The sequence below is a fragment of the Cnephaeus nilssonii genome (genome assembly GCF_951640355.1).
Source record: "Cnephaeus nilssonii genome assembly, chromosome: 10".
NCBI classification, from domain to species: Eukaryota; Metazoa; Chordata; class Mammalia; order Chiroptera; family Vespertilionidae; genus Cnephaeus; species Cnephaeus nilssonii.
The window spans coordinates 45,081,742-45,100,466 of NC_137081.1; the positions used below are offsets into that span (position 1 = coordinate 45,081,742).

The following is an 18,725-nucleotide window of genomic DNA, read 5'->3' on the forward strand; positions in this document are numbered from 1 at the left end:
ATTCAATGATCTTCAAGAGTACAAGGTCTGTTTAACTGCCCTAACTCAGCAGACATGGGGAGGGGCAGGGGAGGAGGGAATTAAAGTGTTTTTAAAATCTGCAAATCCATATGTTGGCATGGAAAGCTGTTGCTGACAAACAACTTGCCTCTCTACATTCCAGAGTTAAGTGACTCTGATACCTACAGGTCTCCTTTAACTATTAATTTTCTCTTCGTTGTCAAGAAAAACTGTGCTCTTTTATTCAAGAGAGATCTGAATACTTACAACATGGTAGGCACAGATCGGATTTTTAAATGCAACATATGCTATTTTTTAATGAAGAATTAAAAAAAAACAGGCTTATGTGCACTGCAGTACATAAGCTTCCAGAGAAAAGTATCTTCTCTTTCATTTATTATTTAAAATTGATGTTAGATCAGCTTCTTGCACCAACTATACTGCCTACAAAAGGAAAGCAAGGATCTTCATGAATCATTATTGGGAAATGTCTTGCAGCTAAATTTTATCCATTTAAACTGAACTCTGACAGACTCTTCCGTTTGAAATGCTTAGTGATTAAGAGAACGATTAAGTTAATAACATTAACAAGGAAGAATGTATATAGGTGGCCACATATGTTGTACACCCTTCATAACTCTTTTGTCATTTTTTTTTTGGAAGAGAGATCAGTTTCTATACAATTCCAATAACTTCTAATTGTTTTTTAAATGAAAAGGATTTTAACTTGTGACTTATAAAGATATACTTCAATAAAATAAATTCAGTTTATAATAATATATGCACTTTTTAATACATTTCATCTGACAGTAGCATAGTATAGTAGAAACAAAAAAAATCCAGGTTTGAATCCCAATTCCAGTACTAGGCAAAAAAAAACTTCATCTGTTGGAACCTGTTTCATCATCTGTAAAATGGAGATAATAAGGACTACTTGGTAGGGTGTGGAATGGATTAAAGGTGCTGTATATAAATTCCTCACGTCAACAAATGGCATATATTATTATAACATCCCTGCAGACTGAATAAAACAAATCTTAAGCTTAGTGTCTGCATTTCTGTGCAATTCTGATTGTTTTTCTCAAAACCAAGGAGTGGTAGCATCCAGGATTCTACTGAAGAGCAACCTTAAGATTCTACTAAGGAGGAAAAAAAAGGGGGGGGGGGATTTATTTGCTTAACTTGAGTCTAGTCCACAACCCCATTGCCATTGAAACTGCAAACACAGCAATCTTACCAGCTTTGTACCAATTGAACTGATGGCGTCCTGAGAAGATTATCTGGGAGAAGACTTATTTCTTTCATTATATTTGCCAATCTCACAGGCAACTCTTGCCGCAGAAACATAAAGGAGGTCTTTTCACAAGCATTCACAGATCCTGAAAACAGACACGGTGGGAAGAGCCGTGAGTGGAAGCCACAAGGCAGCAGAAGCCAAGAGGCAGGGAGAAACACAGAGGGAGTTACTGGGCCAGAAACCTCAGAGGGGTAGCATCGCCATAATGACAGGGTAAGGAAAGCAGGGCGAGGGAGAAGATAACCCAGTCTCCAGAGCATCCTGAATAACCCTTCCAATTCCTGACATTCCAATTGCTATGTAGAGCAATGAAGAAACTTTCCTGTCTCCATTATTTGCATCCTTTCTGTAACTTCCTGTCTTAGAACGAATGCAACCTGAGCCAGTCTGAGCAAGGTGAGGAGTCTAATTAGCAGGACCTGCAAGGCCTACCCTATATAAACTGCTGCTGCCATCATTTACAACGTGTTTCCTAAGTCTTGGTTTATGAGAAGTGAGTACCTGTCAAAGAAACAGAAAATGTTGTCAGAGGCACAGGAACCACTATACTAATTAGAGAAATCCTGTCATGTGCATGGGAACTACTATACTAATTACTATAACCAAAGAGTAAGTGTAGAGAAGGGCTTTCAGGCAACAAAGAGCAAAAAATACCAATGCCTGTTCAGCAACCATCTTCCAGTGTCTCCTCCCACCCCAGGTCCTATTCAATTGTCTAATTCCAGGAAAGCGGCCTGCTCATTCCTCCACTCCTGCATCAGGATGCTAAGCAGGCCCACTGTAGAACGTCCTCTGGCTGGCGGTTCCATTTTAAATTAAACTGAAAAGTCAGATCATTTCAGCAATGCATTCGAAAGTCACTGATTTACTAGTAATCTCGCTATTTCAGTAAAAAGACAACCTTAGCAAAATTTAGATTGTCAACAGCAGGAACGATGGTACTAAAGGAAGACATTTTCTTGTGAAAGTTGAAAGGTATACTTGTCAACAAGGCCAAATTGACCCCTTAATCACACTAGAGTCATTTTCATATAAAAACAAAAACCAAGGACGTGAGCCCCCAAAATTTGCCCCTGTAAACCACAACTTTAAGATAAAGTGGCCAGCGCCATGCTGGTATCTTTCAAAAGCCCACTAGTGATCCATTCATGACCTAACAGCACTCACAATGCAGAAGGTAACTGTTGCACTTAAATTTTATGACTTCATTCGAGTGTATCTGAGTTTTTCCCTTTTCCCCTCAACACCCCCATACGAAAGGTCAAAGAGCCTAACTTTGCAATTCCTCTGTAATTTGTTGTATCCTTTCTAGGAAACACACACACACACCACCCATCAGAGAAAGAGGAAGGTGGGTAGTCGCTTCTAGGGGGTGAACTGTGCATCTTGCACTCATGCACTTCACACGTGCTCAAGACTTACGTGCTGCTGATGAAATGAACATGCTATTGGTGGAAACACTCAAGCCAGTGACAAGAAAAACATTCCGTGAGACACTGGGCCAGTTACAACCTGCTTCCCTCTCGTCAGGCCAATTCTGTGCAATCATCATACCAAACCGGGCATTTATCTTCGCTCTGCATTGTCTGCCACGACCCCCGGAGGTGCCCTCCCCCAGAAGCCCGGCTCGGGCAGGGGCCTGGCCGCCGGGGCGGACCTGCACACGTGCGCTGCCGGCCGGGCTGCCGTTCCGCCGGGGCCCTGCAGGTTTTCAACAATAACCAGAACGAGGCACACGCCCCGGTTCTGGATCCGGCCTGCGGGCCCGGCACCTGAGCGTCCGGATCGGCCCCGAGGGAGGAAGGAAGCACCTAAGGCGCTGGGCGGGGCGGGGGGCGGGGGTGCAGGACCGGGGGCTCCGCGGCGGGCGGGCGGCCGGGGCCGCGCACAAAGGCCGAGGCCGGGCCGCACTCACCGAAGTCCAGGAACTGCTTCATGGAGAGCGGGGACGGCGAGAAGCGCGCGTAGAAGTCCACTTGGCCCGGGACGCCGCGCTCGGGCGCCGGGCCGGAGGCGGAGGCCGAGTCCGAGGCGAGGCTGCGGCGGGCGCGCGGGCCCGGGCCGGCCGAGGCGGCTCCGCGCAGCAGCCGCGCCAGCCGCATGCCGAGCCCGCGGAGGAGCCGAGCCCGCGCGCCAGGCGGCCGCTCGGCTCGGGGCGGCGGGACGTGCGGGACGTGGCGAGCCGCGGGGGCGGGGCTCTGTCAGCAACTGTCACGCCGCGGCCGCCGCCCCCCGCGCCGCGGGGCCGGGTCCCGGGGAGGGAGGGGGGAGGCGGGGAGGCGGGGAGCGCGCGGGGCGGAGCCGGCGGGCGCAGGGCAGGCGGCGGGAGGCCGCTGGGCGCCTCCCCGGGGACGGGCGGGTCCCAGCTCCTCCGGGAAAGCCTGCGGGGCCGGGGCCGCCGAGTCGCACCGGCGGTGGGGTGCGCCCCCTTCCCACGCCCTTTGGGGACAGATCCCGCCTTCCTGCCTCCTCTGCCTCTGCCCCGAAGGCTCGGGGTCGGGCCTGCGTGGGGTCCTGCGGGGAGCGCGGTCCAGAAACCCTCCTCTGCGATGCCAGCCCCACTTTTACCGGAGAGGAAACTGAGGCAGCTTTAGAGAAAGAAGGGGTTCTTGTCAATGACCAGGAGCCGCCCCTGGCCAAGCAGGGGCACGTGCAGACGAGTGGTGAGCGCTGGGGAGTGAGGCCCTAAATATATCAGTGACGGCAGCCCCAAGAGCACAGCATTGGCAGGCAACCTGAGGCATCCTCTGCAGGATCCTGGCACAGTCAGCAGTGTGTTTAAAGGGTCCCTGCACTCAACGGCCCATCTCTGTACCTGTCGTCTTAGGGTCACCGTGGGGCCGCTCCACCTTTCCCAGATTTCTAAATAGTGAATATGAGACTGGACAGTGCCTCATGTTGGTGTGATCGCATAGACAGAGCTGCAAAGGATACAGTGAAAAACACCGCTGTACCTTCTCTCCACTGCTCTTCCCCTTTATCCACCTCCAGTGCTTTATGGTATGTCTTAGATGCAACAAAATTACTTTCCCATGGGTGTGAAATGTATCCATTTGTATACCTATGAAAATAAAAATCCAAAGTGAGAGGCAAACAAGCGTTTGAGATCACACAAAAAGTAAATATTCTGGAAGCACTGATTCCGGCAGAAACCCAAACAGCGTTCCGATTATGGAGTGAAGGCAGAGGGTTTTATGAGAAGAAGAAGAAGGGGAAATACATGAGTAAAAGGAATTTCTATTGGTACTAATAAAAGCTAAGTCGTTTTTCAGATATGCATGGCTCTTTACTGATTACGAAGAATGGCTTTAATTATCAGTCCTTGTCGTCGGAAGCCTGTTTTCCTGTTAGCTTTACAAACAGTTGTTTGGAGAACAGAGCTACTCTGGCCCACTTGAAAGGTTCTTGTGCCGAGTTCAAACATTCCAAAGGTTCGAGGAGTAAGACAAAGCAGTTGTTATATTTATGGCATAGAATAGCAGCAGTATGTATTTATGGCATAGAATAGCAATTCGTTTCTCTATGGTGGTCATGGTGCCTCTAACCATTTTTTCTTTTTCAGATTTCTGTTAACATGGTAGTTGTTAAGCCTTTGATAAAAATACCTCAGAGGAAGCAGTATGAACATTAAGACTATGATATGTAGAGAAAGTAATGAGGGAGGAGGAATTATCTCATTCATATGTTTGCTGCCTCACTAACCATATTCTGTACCTCCCCACTCTGGCCGGCTTTCATCCATTCTATGACTGTTTGTTGAATGCCTACTAACGTGCTAAGTAATTACTAAGTAATGTTCTGTCTACATGGTTGGGAGTAAAGCCGCATGCAATTCAGATAGGATCCCTTTCGGATATGCCTGCTCTTACAAACATATATGATAGGGACCAACCTGGTACAATTTTATACCATATCTTCCAATATTAGAGAGCCTTCTCTGTGAAAAAATGATTTTGTTCTTAGTGGTTCAGACAGCAGATGGAGAACTTGTGGGCGGAAACTTAGAAAGGTAGATCTGACTCACATGAAAAAAAACGTTCAATGGTTACAATCAATGGACTGTGAAATGGGCAGCTTCAGAGAAAGAAGGGGTTCTTGTCAATGACCATTAGCCTCCAGACAACAGTTTTATAAGGACAGTGCAGAGAGGATTATTGGGAAGCAATCCAGTACAATGAAAAGAACTTGGGCTCTGATTTTAGGTCCTGGCTCTGGCATGTAATGGCTGTGTGACCTTGAATGTGCTACTTAGCCTCTGTGAGCCTTAGTCTCCTTACCTAAAAAAGGCAGAATAGCCATGGCCGGTGGTCTCAGTGGTTAGAGCATCAGCCTGCTCACCAAAGGGTCACAGGTTCTATCCCTGGCCCCAGATGGGATGCCTGCAGGAGTCAACCAATCTCTCTCTCTCTTTCTCCCATCTCCCTCCCCCTTCCACTCTCTCTAAAAATCAGTGGGAAAAAAATATTCTTGGATGAGGGTTAACAAAATAAAGGGAGGACACTACCTGTCTCACTGGGTGACTGTGACCTAGATGGTAGAGCTATGTGTGTTAGCACAATGCCCAGGCCATTCTAGAGCTACTCGATAAAGGACATCTATTTTTTATTATTGCTGTGTGTTTTTTAAAATATGTTTTTATTGATTTTTAGAGAGAGGAAGGGAGATGGAGAGAGAGAAACATTGATTGGCTACCTCCTTTATGCCTCCTACTGGGGATCGAGCCCATAACCTGGTCATGTGCCCTGACTGGGAATCGCACTAGCCACATGGGATGATGCTCAACCAACTGAGTCGCACCAGCCAGGATGCTGTATGTTTTTAAAGTTATTTCCTTGTTAGGATTTCCTTGTCAGAACCACTCACACATGTTTGGCCTGAAGCCAACTTTACCAAAGGTTTGGGAGAAAACAATGTGAAATTGAATATTAGACATCCTTAAATTCGTCCCTCAGCCATTTCCACAACTCTATTCCAGCCTTCCTTCACGTTGCCTTCCTCTTTTCTTCTTTTCTTCCTTCCAGACCACTCCCTGAGCTCCACAGGCTCCTCACACCATGATGCATAGTATTATTCAACTCCCTCAACCTCTGTTTACAACTCTGAGCAACCCTATTTGCTTTCCACCTGAACATGTCCAGGTGCTCAGCTAAACATTAACTTGTGTGGAAGCACAAAAGCCCAACAGAAACCTTGAGATTTATTTTAGCAAGGTTATTCTCCTAGAAGCCAGTCCAACTGTTTTATAACATGTATTTCTTTTTCTCCAGAGTATATTCACAAACTCCCACCCAACATACAGAGAATGGGTATATGAGAACATATATAATATGGCATCAATTTATTTTTTTTGATCAAAGCCTTAGGGTCCAGAAACAGGAGAGAACATTGGATTTTTTTCAGATATCTGTTAACATGGCGGCCGTTAAGACTTCTGTAAAAGCATCTTACAGGGAGCACTATGGGCAAAACACCATAAGAGACGTAGAGAAAGTAATCCAAGGGTGGTATCTCCTTTTTGGGGAGGATATCTCTTTTATATTATCTTTACTAAAGATAAAGAGCTGTGTTACATCTGTATTTAATTATTTAATCTCTTATATTATCTTTACTAAAGGGCTATGTTACATCTATATTTAATTATGTAGCTATAAAGTATATTTAAGACAATAAAAAAAATCTTTATATGTAACACTAGAGGCCCAGTGCAAGAAATTCGTGCACGGGTAGGGTCCTTAGCAGCTGCCGGCTGCCAGCCAGGGCCTCCGGAGCCTCCCTTCCCACGGTTGGCCAGCCGGCCCCGCCCCCTGGTCTGACTCCCGGTGGAACTCCCAGTCGAGGGGACAATTTGTATATTAGGCTTTTATTACATAGGATAATTCGGACAGATCCTCCTAATTCAGTGAGAATTTATCATCCTTGTTAGGCTGATTTGACTGAAGAGTGGAAAAAACAATGGGAAACAAGCTAGCTGTGTCACCCTGACTCCATTACCTTCTGGCTGCATAGAGCTCAGAGTGAAACCAAGGGTCCTTATAACTTTGATTAAATTTAGTTTTAAATCATAGCTCTAGAAATCCTCTCTCTCTCTCTCTCTCTCTCTCTCTCTCTCTCTCTCTCTCTCTCTCTCTCTCTCCTTTGATACCATTGTAATTAGCTAGTTATTAATAATAGGAAATGGGAGGCCAGACATTATAGGCATTGCCATTTGGGCAGCTTGACCAGAAAGCTGCAATTTCATACTCCCCGGGGAACCACCGGCTCATTTCCACAGATAACTGGGGGAAGAGACCCAACAAAGAGGAGACAGATGCATGTCCAGTAAAGTTGTAGGACAGGGAAGATGCCTGTCAATCTAGCCTGAGAACCGTGGATTGCCTAGCGGGGATGAGCCACCACAAGCCTGTGAAAACGTGGGGATACATAACCCACACACAGACAGAAACGATGCACTGTATTCCACTGAAGCAACATTTTCCCCTGCAAGCATTGGCCTTCTTTCTTTAAGGAGCCCTGCCACTTGAGGCCATCCTATTCCCCAGGATTTGTTTTAGGGAAAGCCGTATTTATGTGGAGTAAGTACTGCACTTTGATAGGCTGCTGGGGATGTGAGACCCAATCCCCTGGGGAAGCTCATGGAGCAGCTCTGCAGGAAGCCAGGAGGAACTCCCTTTTCAGAGCAAAGGGGACTGGGAGGAGGCGGAGGATTGCAGGGCTGTTTCACAATGAGACACTCCCTGAAACCTTCAGTCAAGTTCACCAAAAAGAAGGAAAAGACTGTTGAAACTGGATCTTCTATGCCTTTGTGCAAGTTGGTGAAAAGAATGAATTTTGCATTCTTTTGGAGAATGGTAGCCCGTGGGGACAGCAGTTGCAGAAGAGCCTAGGTCAGTGCTGAAGGTGCAAACCCCTCAGTATATAGACTGGGGCAGGAAGAACTCAGACTTAAACTGGAATTAGTGATTTGAGCGTAGGTCTCTGAGGATCCAGAAGTCTCCTGCTGATTCTGAATTATACAGTCCAGCAGCAGAGTTCAAGTCCCCCTTTTAAAAGTTTGTTGGGTGGAGAGGTGCACATGCTTATTTCATCATCAATTTCCCTTTATTTCTTCCATGTCATTTGCTCTGGAGTTCCTAACTGCCACTTCTGGGGTTCACTCATTCGTTAAGTGTCTCTTTAGAAATGCTATGTGCTGGACATAGCGTTTGGAGATACAACAGTGAGCAAGATTTTCAGGTCCCCGCTCTCCTGGTGCTTCTAAGGGGGAGAAACAAGTAATAAATAAATATATAGATTATGTCAGAGAGTGCTAGGCTATAAAGATGATAAGACAGAGCAATAGCTTGTGTGTGTGTGTGTGTGTGTGTGTGTGTGTGTGTGTGTGTGTGTGTGTGTGTGTGGTATGGAAGCTACTTTACTGAGGAGGTCAGCAAAGGCCCCTCAGATTAGCACCTTCAGAGGCCCTAAGAGAAAAGGTGTTAATGTGACCCTTCCCACCATGATCCTCAAAAAACCAACCATCTCTCTTCTAAAGAACAAAACAAAACAAAACAAAAATCCCTAAACTTGTTGGCCTTCATTCATTCATAATTCAGCATGTTAAAGAACAAAATTCAACTGAGTAAATGTGAAGATCTAATTAGCTTTGTTAAGTGATTCCAGAATCAGGCAACATCCTGCCTAGCACAAGAAAAAGTGCTCCAAAGTGTTATAAATGAAGTTTTCCATAGGAAGACTAGTGTGTGGCAAGGGAGTTAGCAAAAGAAAGGATTACAGTCATGCACTGCAGAAGGATGTTTCAGTCAACAGCTAGCATATACAGCAATGGTCCTATAAGACTATAATAGAGCTGAAAAATTCCTATTGCCTAGTACCTAGTAACGTCATAGAACAATAAACTACTCACGTACCTGTGTGATGCTGGTATAAGCAAATCTACTGCACTTCCAGTCATATAAAAGTATAACACATACAATTATGGATAGTACCTAATACTTGATGATAATAAATGACTGTTACTGGTTTATATATTTATTATACTAAACTTTTTAAAAATATATATTTTTATTGATTTCAGAGAAGAAGAAAGAGGGATAGAGATAGAAACATCAATGATGAGGGAGAATCATTGATTGGCTATCTCCTGCACGCCTCATACTGGGGATTGAGCCCACAAGCTGGGCATGTGCTCGACCGGGAATCGAACCGCAACCTCCTGGTTCATAGGTCGCCACTCAACCACTGAGCCACACCGGCTGGACTATGCTAAACTTTTTATCATTAGAGTCCACTCTTCTCCTTATGAAAAAAAGTTTGCTATAAAACAGTATGCCATGTTATACCGGCAGCAACCTCATACACCTCGTGTTTACTAGTACTGCATCTCTTGATGGCATCATTTTATCTTGGGCTTGATGTAATCTCACGTTGTTTTGTACAGTAACATGCTATACAGCTTTTGTAGCCTAAAAGCAATAGGCTATACCAACTAGGTTTGTGTAAGTGCGTCCTATGACATTTGCACAAAGATGAAATCACTTGATGACACATTTCTCAGAATTATCTCTTTAAGCTGACTACTTTTAGACCAGGACATCTTCTATTGGAGGAAGGGAATGGCAAGGGTTTTTTGTTTTTTTGTGTGTGTTTTTTTTATCATGCATATTGCCTCTTCTTTCTATGGGGAATAGAGACAGCCCACATGATAGATTATCTTGTTGGTGTTGACCAGAAAACTCCAGACTGGCTGATTAAGATTCCATTTCTGGTAAAGGTTGAAACTGCAGTTAAGTCAGGTATTAAATCTAGGTTTGGTGTCATGGGCTCTAGCACCAGTGATGCCATTTGGGGCTTGTGGTTTTTCCTTTAACAAAAGTAATCAATATGCCATTGTGGGATATTTTGGAGGGCCTGTGTTGGGGCCCAGCAATATGCACAAGGAATCATATCATTAAAATCAGTGTAAACATATCTGTGAGCTCTTAACAAAATAAAATTCTAAGGAATAAGAAAGCATTATGTCATTGGAAATCTTTATTTCTTACTAGTTCATAAAAAATGCTGCATCTTAGAATTGATAGGTGTATTAGACGTGATGAATATGGTTTCACTGTTCCTATCTGGAGTATAGAGGCTCCATGCCCTTTTGTTGTTGTTAATCCCCACCCAAGGATATATTTTCCATTGTGTTGTGTGTGTGTTTTTATGAGAGTGGAGGTGCGGGGAGAGAGAGATTGATGTGAGAGACACACATGGTTCGGTTGCCTCCCACACGGGCCCTGAACCTACTACATGCCCTTGACTGGGAATTGAAACTGAGACCCTTTGTTGGGCAGCCTGATGCTCTAACCACTGAGGACACCGGCCAGGGCTAGGCTCCATGGCTTTGTTTAACTCTGTAAGATCCACGGTAGGTTGTTGGGTTGATTAAGATTTTTGGTAGCGAGTAGAAAACATCCCCCTTTTCAGAGCTCTGTTCCCTTCCATCTTTGCCTCCATATGGAAACCTCCTGCCTGAGCTCATCGCTTTCATGGGACTGTGCTAAAAGAAGCTGTCAACATACATAGTACTGAGTCCTTTTCTACCTTTTCTCCTCGGCCGGATTATAGTCACCTTCCAAGGTATCACAGATGATGGTGTTATTCGATGTTTTCATAGCCTAACAAGGAACACAGCACTGCAGCCTGTGACACCTGCCTTCCCTTTGTCTGTTGCCAAACATTTCCATGGAACTAATGCCACGTGGCTATGCCGAGGTGAAACAAAAGTAGAAAGAGGGGTTTTATACTGAGTGGTTTGTTTGTCCAGCTAACATTTGTATTATCATGGTAAAAAGAGAAAATGTTCAACAATAAAGAGTTTTAAAAAAAGAGAGAGAGAGAGAAAGAGAAAATGGACATTGGGAGACAGCTCACTGTCTCTAATGCAAATGGCAATTGGAGTTGAGATCACCTGTGGAGGGTAAAAAGCCAGAGATAAGCCCCCACAGCAACAACATTTAAGGAATGACCAATAATAGAAGGCAATGAAGGAGGGCTTTCAAAAATGAGGGGGCATTTGATACTGATACATATTCTTCAGCAGTGATGTAAAATGAATCCGGAAAAGAAAGCTTTAGGTTTAATCAAACGGTTGTTGGTGGCTTTGGAATAAGTGATTTCATGAGCAGTGATGAGGAAGTAAAGATGATAACTGTAAATAGTCATCGGGAAGGGTTATAGAGCTGAATTTATGGATTTTACAATGGAAAAGTCTGAGTAGTCTAAATGTGGGAAGTGAGGGATCCACGAAGCTAACTGGATGTAATGAAGAGGGGGAGGTTAAATGCCTGAAGAAGGTCTTGAAGGACTGGAAGGGTTGCCTTAGATGGGAGGAGAGACATGTATCTGATTAGGAGGCTTTATCAGTGTGTTTAAGAAATGGGTGGAGTTGATGTGGGCAGAGTTGAGCTGGAATCAAGGCTCCTCCACTTTCTAACTATGTAATCTTCACTAAGTCGCTCAGTCTCTCCAATGATTAGGGCTATATCTCTTATTGAACACCTTCTGTGGGACAGGCACAAACCAGTGAAATATTTTTTACAGAGGAGAATGGTGAGGCGCTGAAGCTAAGGGGAAAGGTGGGGGGAAACCCATAGGTAAACCATCTAACAAAAGGAAATTCATAAAGCCAAATATGTATCTTCTTTTGACAATCCTTTCAGAGATGAGATGGGGTTGACCGATTTTACTGTATATTAGACAGGACTCTTGAAGACTCAAGTAGAGAAAACCCATTTCCGTCCTTAAATAAAAAGAGACTATTTTGTCTCATGTTCCTGAAAAACTCTTCAGGTACAGTGTGGATGCAAAGCATCAGAGTGCCTCTTGTCCTCCTCCTCCTCTCTCTTCCTCCCCATATTTCAGTTCTGCTCTCCCTAGTGTTGGCCTCACAAGGCTGACTCTTTCCTCAAATGACAGAGATAGCAGAGTAGCCACCGAATTCAGTAGACTTCAGTGCTCGGCAAACTGCGGATCACGAGCCACATGCGGCTCTTTGGCCCCTTGAGTTTTTAGCAAAGGCCAGTTTAGGAGTACCCTAATTAAGTTAATAACAATGTACCTACCTATATAGTTTAAGTTTAAAAAATTTGGCTCTCAAAAGAAATTTCAATCATTGTACTGTTGATATTTGGCTCTGTTGACTAATGAGTTTGCCGACCACTGGTCTAGGTGGGCAAAATCTTAGGAATGAGACCTCTCTCCCTTATTGTCCTAGAAAAGCACCAGGTTGACTCTGATTGGCCAGGTTTGAGCCATGTTTACACTCCGAGAAACATGTGAGGGGATGTGGTACACACACACACACACACACACACACACACACACTCATGGATTGAGTTAGGAAAGGTTCCCCAAAGTATGCAGCAGATCCTTTCACCCAAAGAAGGGATGCTGGGCAGGTAAAAACAACACACATTCATTGTCTATTTCCATTTCTGCAGACTTAATATATTTTCTTATATTGTTGTACATTTACAAATTTCTAACAGATTTTTTCATTTTTGCAAATTCATTACTGGGATTTAATTAACACATTCAGTCTATGAAATATGATATTTTCTCAAACTTAATGATGACTTTTCACATTTCCCTCTATTTTTATTTCCTGACTGTTTCCTTTTTGAGTCAGGTAATGGACTTACATGTTTCCACCCTCTCTTGGAGATTTAGAAAAAAGAAGAAACAAGATTCACCTTTATGTGAATTTATTGGACATGTATCTTGGAGAGTCAAGTTGATCTTAAAAGCAGTAAAAGTGTCTGGATGCAGCATTAGCTGGAATAAGACAGCTACCTCCTCTCTACCTGTTTTCTCTTTTAATTCCCTAGATCTTTCAGCATTTTCTTTGAGTAAGTGGCTATATTGGTCAGGTTTCAATGCTCAAAATAGAAACCACTCTAGATATTATTGGCATCAAGGGATTTAATTCAGGGGACTACAAGTATACAAAATAGACTGAAGTGTGCTCTAACTTCTAGAATAATGACCCACCCAGGGAGCTCTGAGGTGGTCACTAGAAATTGAGGTGAAGGAAAAATACTTGTTAGCTGCAATCCAAATGAATCAAGAGGCCACCACCAGTTAACTCTTCTCTGATAATCAGAAGACACTCGCACTGTACACAAAAGAAGTGAAAAATAATGACAAAAACATAAATGTGGAGAGTGTAAGTTAAAAATAATAGTGATTTTAGAATATGTTCAAACTTAAAATAGACTGCAATAAACATAGCTTGGTATATATGAAGCACATGGTAACCACATACCAAAATCTATAAGAGACATATAAGAAATAAAGAGAAAGGAATACAAATATAACAGTATAGAAAGTCATCAACATACAAGAGAAGATAGCAGGAGAATAAGAAAGGATTAGAGAAGAACTACAAAAACAATAAAAATATCATATCAATAATTAACTTAAATGTAAATGTATTAAATGCTTTAATCAAAAGACGAATGGATAAAGTTGTGGTACATACATACAATGGAATATTACTTGACCATAAAAAAGAAATCTTACCATTTGTGACAACATGGATGAACCTAGAGAGTATTATGCTAAGTGAAATAAGTCAGATAGAAAAAGACAAATACCATATGATTTCACTTATATGTGGAATGTAAAAAAAAATAAATAAATGAACAAACAAACTCAGATACAGAGAACAAACTGATGATTGCCAGATAGGAGGGGGGTTGGATGAAAAAGATGAAGGGATTAAGAAATATAAATTGGCAGTTACAAAATAGTCACAGAGATGTAAAGTACAGTTCAGAGAACTATGTATGGAGTCAGGTGGGTGCAAGACTTATTGGGCCGGAGAGGAGCCTGCAACTGATGTGCACATGCCTTTGATCTGAATCGAACCTAGAACCCTCCAGTCCGCAGGCCAACACACTATCCACTGAGCCAAACCAGCTAGGGCTGGGAGGAGTATCTGGATTGTTTGTGGTGGGAACTGGCAAAGAAAAACTGAATAGTTAATACCTGAGAAATGCCAGATTGCAAACACATCACTCTTAAAGTAAGCCTGAACCTTATTTCAATCTTTTTGTTTTGTTGCTGATTTAGAGACGTGACTATGACCAAACCATCTGTGAGTCACTTACCAGAACTGGCATATGGCTCCTCATTCCATTGTGATGGTGTTCACTGTAATGGGATGTTTGCTTTTAGCAGGGCAGGTATCTTGAAAGCATGACCCACAACAGTAGTCTAAGACTATCCTGTCAAGATAGTGAAAGCTATATGCTCAGATATAACAAAGACTAAAATGTGCCCTGATTGCTCTTTATTACGTTTGAGGATGTTAGGGGATTGAAGTTCTAGAGAAAGGAGAAGATGGTATCTTTTGGCTGGAAACCTAGGTTATAATCCTAGTTATCCCTATACCACTTTACAGATGAGGACATTAAACAAGGAAGGGTTAGTAAATTTGCCTAAGGTCACACAAGTTGAAAGCGGCAGAGCGGTGACTTGAACAAAGACGGACTCCAAAGATCCTTGCTACCTAAAATGTAATCCATGGACCAGCCACCTCACAGCACCTGGAGCTTGTTGGAAATGTAGACTCTCAGGCTGTATCCCAGACTTCCTGAATCAAAACCTGCATCTTAGCAAGATCCCAGGTGACTCACAGGCATGTTGAAGTGTGAGGAGGACTGCTCTCAACCACTCTGTTGATTCTGACTTCCTGGCCAGCGGTGGCTTCCTCGGTTAGGCCAACGCCCTAGAACTGCAGCTCCATCAGCAATGTGAGGACACCTGGAATCAGACAGCTCACCAATCTTCGGGGGGAACGTTTTCTTTTTTTGCCTTTAACAAAAAAGGGAGTTTTGTTAAAGAGAAATGGGAGGTTTTATACTCTGTTCTTCCAATGACAACTTTGGTCTAATACACACGATGTAACTCAAGCACAAGATGGGCTCTGTGAGCAGCATTCCCTCTTCTGCACAGCAGTAAAGGTGGTAAGTGACAAAACTGCAGGCTGCCCTCCCACTGAAGGAAACTGAAGACTATTGTGTGTGAAGAACTGAGACGGGGTTCAAAAAAAGAATCTGCTTTATTTACTTACATTTCTTTTCCTTTTTTTAAAAAAATATTTTTATTGATCCCAGAGAGGAAGGGAGAGGGAGAGAGAGAAACATCAATGATAAGAGAGAATCACTGATCGGCTGCCTACTGCATGAGCCATACTGGAGATTGAACCTGCAACCCAGGCATATGCCCTTGACCGGAATCGAACCCTGGACCCTTCAGTCCTCAGGCCAATGCTCGATCCACTGAGCCAAACCTACTAGGGCTCTTTTCCTTTTTAATCAAGAATCAGTACATAGCAACCTCAAGGTGCCTATACACTGACTTTGTGTGTGCTCCGACCCCAACCCAAACCTGCAGATGGTCCCTGTAGTAAGTACTGAGATAGAGCTTAAACACAGAAAAAAGGTCAGTCTTGTACAAAATTATCTATATTGGTAAGAAGTTTAAATTTAAGAGTTAGGATCTTTTTTTTTCTTTTTTTTTTTAGTTAATTAGTTAAGGGTAGGTAGTCTTGCAGATTGTTAGCTCTCACCCCCTCTGGTAAGTCATGATAGACTTTGAAGAGTGAGGAGACAGAAGATTCCAGTGACAACTTAAACTGTGTTTCCCCATCTGTGAAATGAGGAAGTAAAACTAGACTATAAAAATAGCTAGCATTTAGCCTGACTGGTGTGGCTTAGTGGTTGAGCATCAATCTATGAACCAGAAGGTTATGGTTCAATTCCTGGTCAAGGCACATGCCCAGGATGAGGGCATGCAGGAGGCAGCTGATCAATGATTCTCTCTCATCATTGATGTTTCTATCTCTCACTCCCTCTCCCTTCCTAAAATCAATAAAAATGTTATTTTTTTAAAATAGCTAACATTTAATGGACACTTCCAGATCTTCTCATTTACTCCTTACAAGGACCTATGAGATGGGTACTATTATCAATCCTATTTTATAGAGGAAACTGGGGTACAATGTGTCAGTCACTCACCGGGATTATATTCTAAGAGGGGAAGCTAATTCATATCCATGTAGCATGACTTGAGCCTTATGGTAAATATACCTCTACCTTCTCAGCTCCTTACTAGTGTAGAGGCACTGCAGGTAGAAATGGGGCGCTCCCACACAGTGGGCGGAGCCCTTTCGATAAATATTCAGGCCACCTGACACGGCTGAAGCAGTTCTCAAACTTGGCAGTACTTTAAGAGTCACTTGCGGAGCCTTAAACAGCACTGATACTTGGGTCCCAGCCTCAGAGGTTCTGATAGCGTCAGTCAGACATGTAGTCTGGGCACTGGGATTTTAAGAAATGTCCTTTAGGTATTCAAGTGTGCAGCCCAGGTTCAGAATGACTACGCCAATTTTTCTGGGATTGGCGTTGGTTCCAAAGACAAGTTCCACCCACGTAAGATCAGGTACTGACCTTAGATGTCAACAATGGACATCATGGTGCATGATTTTGAATTCTGCTTACAGAAATTGCATCCATCTGTTTGTCAGTATCATCTGTTGTTTTAAATATAAGCTTCCTCTAAAAGGTCAGAGCCAGTGTCTTATTTGTGTGTGTAGCCCCTGAGCCTAATAACATCCTTGGGCATTGGAGGGAAAATGATTGAACCATGTCCATCTCCATCTCACAATGACAGGATCTTCACAGAAAACTCCAATCTACTGGTTATTGAGGAATTAAATATTTATCTGCTAGGCCATGAGAAAATGAGAGCAGCACTCCGTCCCTGGAATTTCAGATTCTCTGTGGATGTTCCAGAACAGCGTGCGAGAAGTTTTATCCGACCTCCAACAGGTCTGTCTCTGCCCATTTCAGTGACCCTGGCACAGGCAGCCTGACTGAGGAATGGCTCCAGGGCAAGGGCTAAGAGAAGACTGAGGCATTTAAACTTTGCTGACTGCTGCAAAAATTGCCTTCGACTCCTTCACTCCAGTGTAATCAACCATTACCTGGTTAGCTTGCCCTTTGTGGGCACCTGCCCACCCCCGCACTGTGCTGGACCAGCTTTCTTACTCAGATTTGTGTTTACAATTCACTTATCCTTCATCAGAGGATGTAATCTTGAATTCCCTTTATAACTTTCCTCCTAGATGGGTCTGTTGGCAACACCTCTGCAGACTGGCTCCAGCCACTAGTACACACCACCCCCACATATCCTAACAGCTGGATAGGATGCCTTTCTGAGTCAGCAAAACCTGATTTTTTAGGAACAAGAAATACTCACTTGCCCTTTAACCATAATCAGTAACTCCCAGAAGAACAGATGCCTACTAGCTTCTTTGCAATAGCCACTCCTTTGAAATCATTCTCAAGTTCACTTTCTTCATCTCACTGAACCTTGCCTTCCCCTCCGTTGGACCCTCTCCTTTGATTCAAGGAACTGCCTTTAATCATTTACTTTATGCTACAAGCTGATCAAATAACTCTCCCACATTCAGTTTTCTCAGCCCCGAGGACGTACATAAGTGGCACCCAGCCACCTACAGCATTTCCTTCTTTTCCTCCCTTCAAACAAAACAGCCTAACAACCCTAGTCTATCTTCCCACGTTGTCTTTTTGTGGGTTGTGCGCTAGAGATCAGTTTCTCATTAAGGTGTTTTCATTTAGGATAGAATTTTCAATCTTATGCTTATTTCCCAAGTCTGGACAATTAAAAGCATTCCCCATCTACTCTACCCTACATTCTAGACTATTCTCAACCACAAGGACACAACATACTAGTAAGCCATGACCGTGCATGACTCATATATGAGATAATAGCAAGTGCTCTGCAACCAACAAAGTGCCGGTGTTGGTTAGCCCGATACTAATAATACCGTTACCACGGCTAGGCATTCCTGTACGCTCCCATCCAATAGAGAGAACGAGGTGGAGTCACAGGAGCCACATACAGCACTGTCATGACCTCCAGCCCAGGTCATTCACGCCAGAGCCCTAGCCAGACCACAGCTACGGACATCCTTAATGGTTATGGTGATTACACATTATTACAGAGATTTAATCCGGATATATCCATGGGACTGTGGCTAAAAAAAGGTTCACAGCCTCTGGCCCTTCATTAAAAAGTACAAATCATGCCGAAACCGGTTTGGCTCAGTGGATAGAGCATCGGCCTGCGGACTCAAGGGTCCCAGGTTCGATTCCGGTCAAGGGCATGTACCTTGGTTGCGGGCACATCCCCAGTAGGGGGTGTGCAAGAGGCAGCTGATCGATGTTTCTAACTCTCTATCCCTCTCTCTTACTCTCTGTAAAAAATCAATAAAATATATATATATTTTTTAAAGTACAAATCACACATTTCTTTGGGTGGTAACACCTGTAATTTAATATGTAATACTAAGTCTAAT

The 18,725-nt window shown here is 43.6% G+C and overlaps 1 protein-coding gene across 2 annotated transcripts in view; it reads right to left on the reverse strand.

The window, feature by feature from the left end:
• PDK1 (pyruvate dehydrogenase kinase 1) overlaps positions 1-3,457 on the reverse strand; it is a 35,623-nt gene extending 32,166 nt beyond the window's left edge. Inside the window, exons 1-2 of one of the 2 annotated variants that reach the window (XM_079782883.1) lie at positions 3,213-3,457; positions 1,238-1,379 (exon numbers count right to left, since the gene is read on the reverse strand). In XM_079782883.1, coding sequence (XP_079639009.1) covers positions 1,238-1,379; positions 3,213-3,399 — 329 coding nt within the window. In that variant the 5' untranslated portion in view covers positions 3,400-3,457. Of the gene's footprint in view, positions 1-1,237; positions 1,380-1,759; positions 2,395-3,212 lie in introns of those variants that run through there. The other variant, XM_079782884.1, reaches the window with a different exon arrangement.
• Between the last annotated feature and the right edge of the window lie 15,268 nt (positions 3,458-18,725).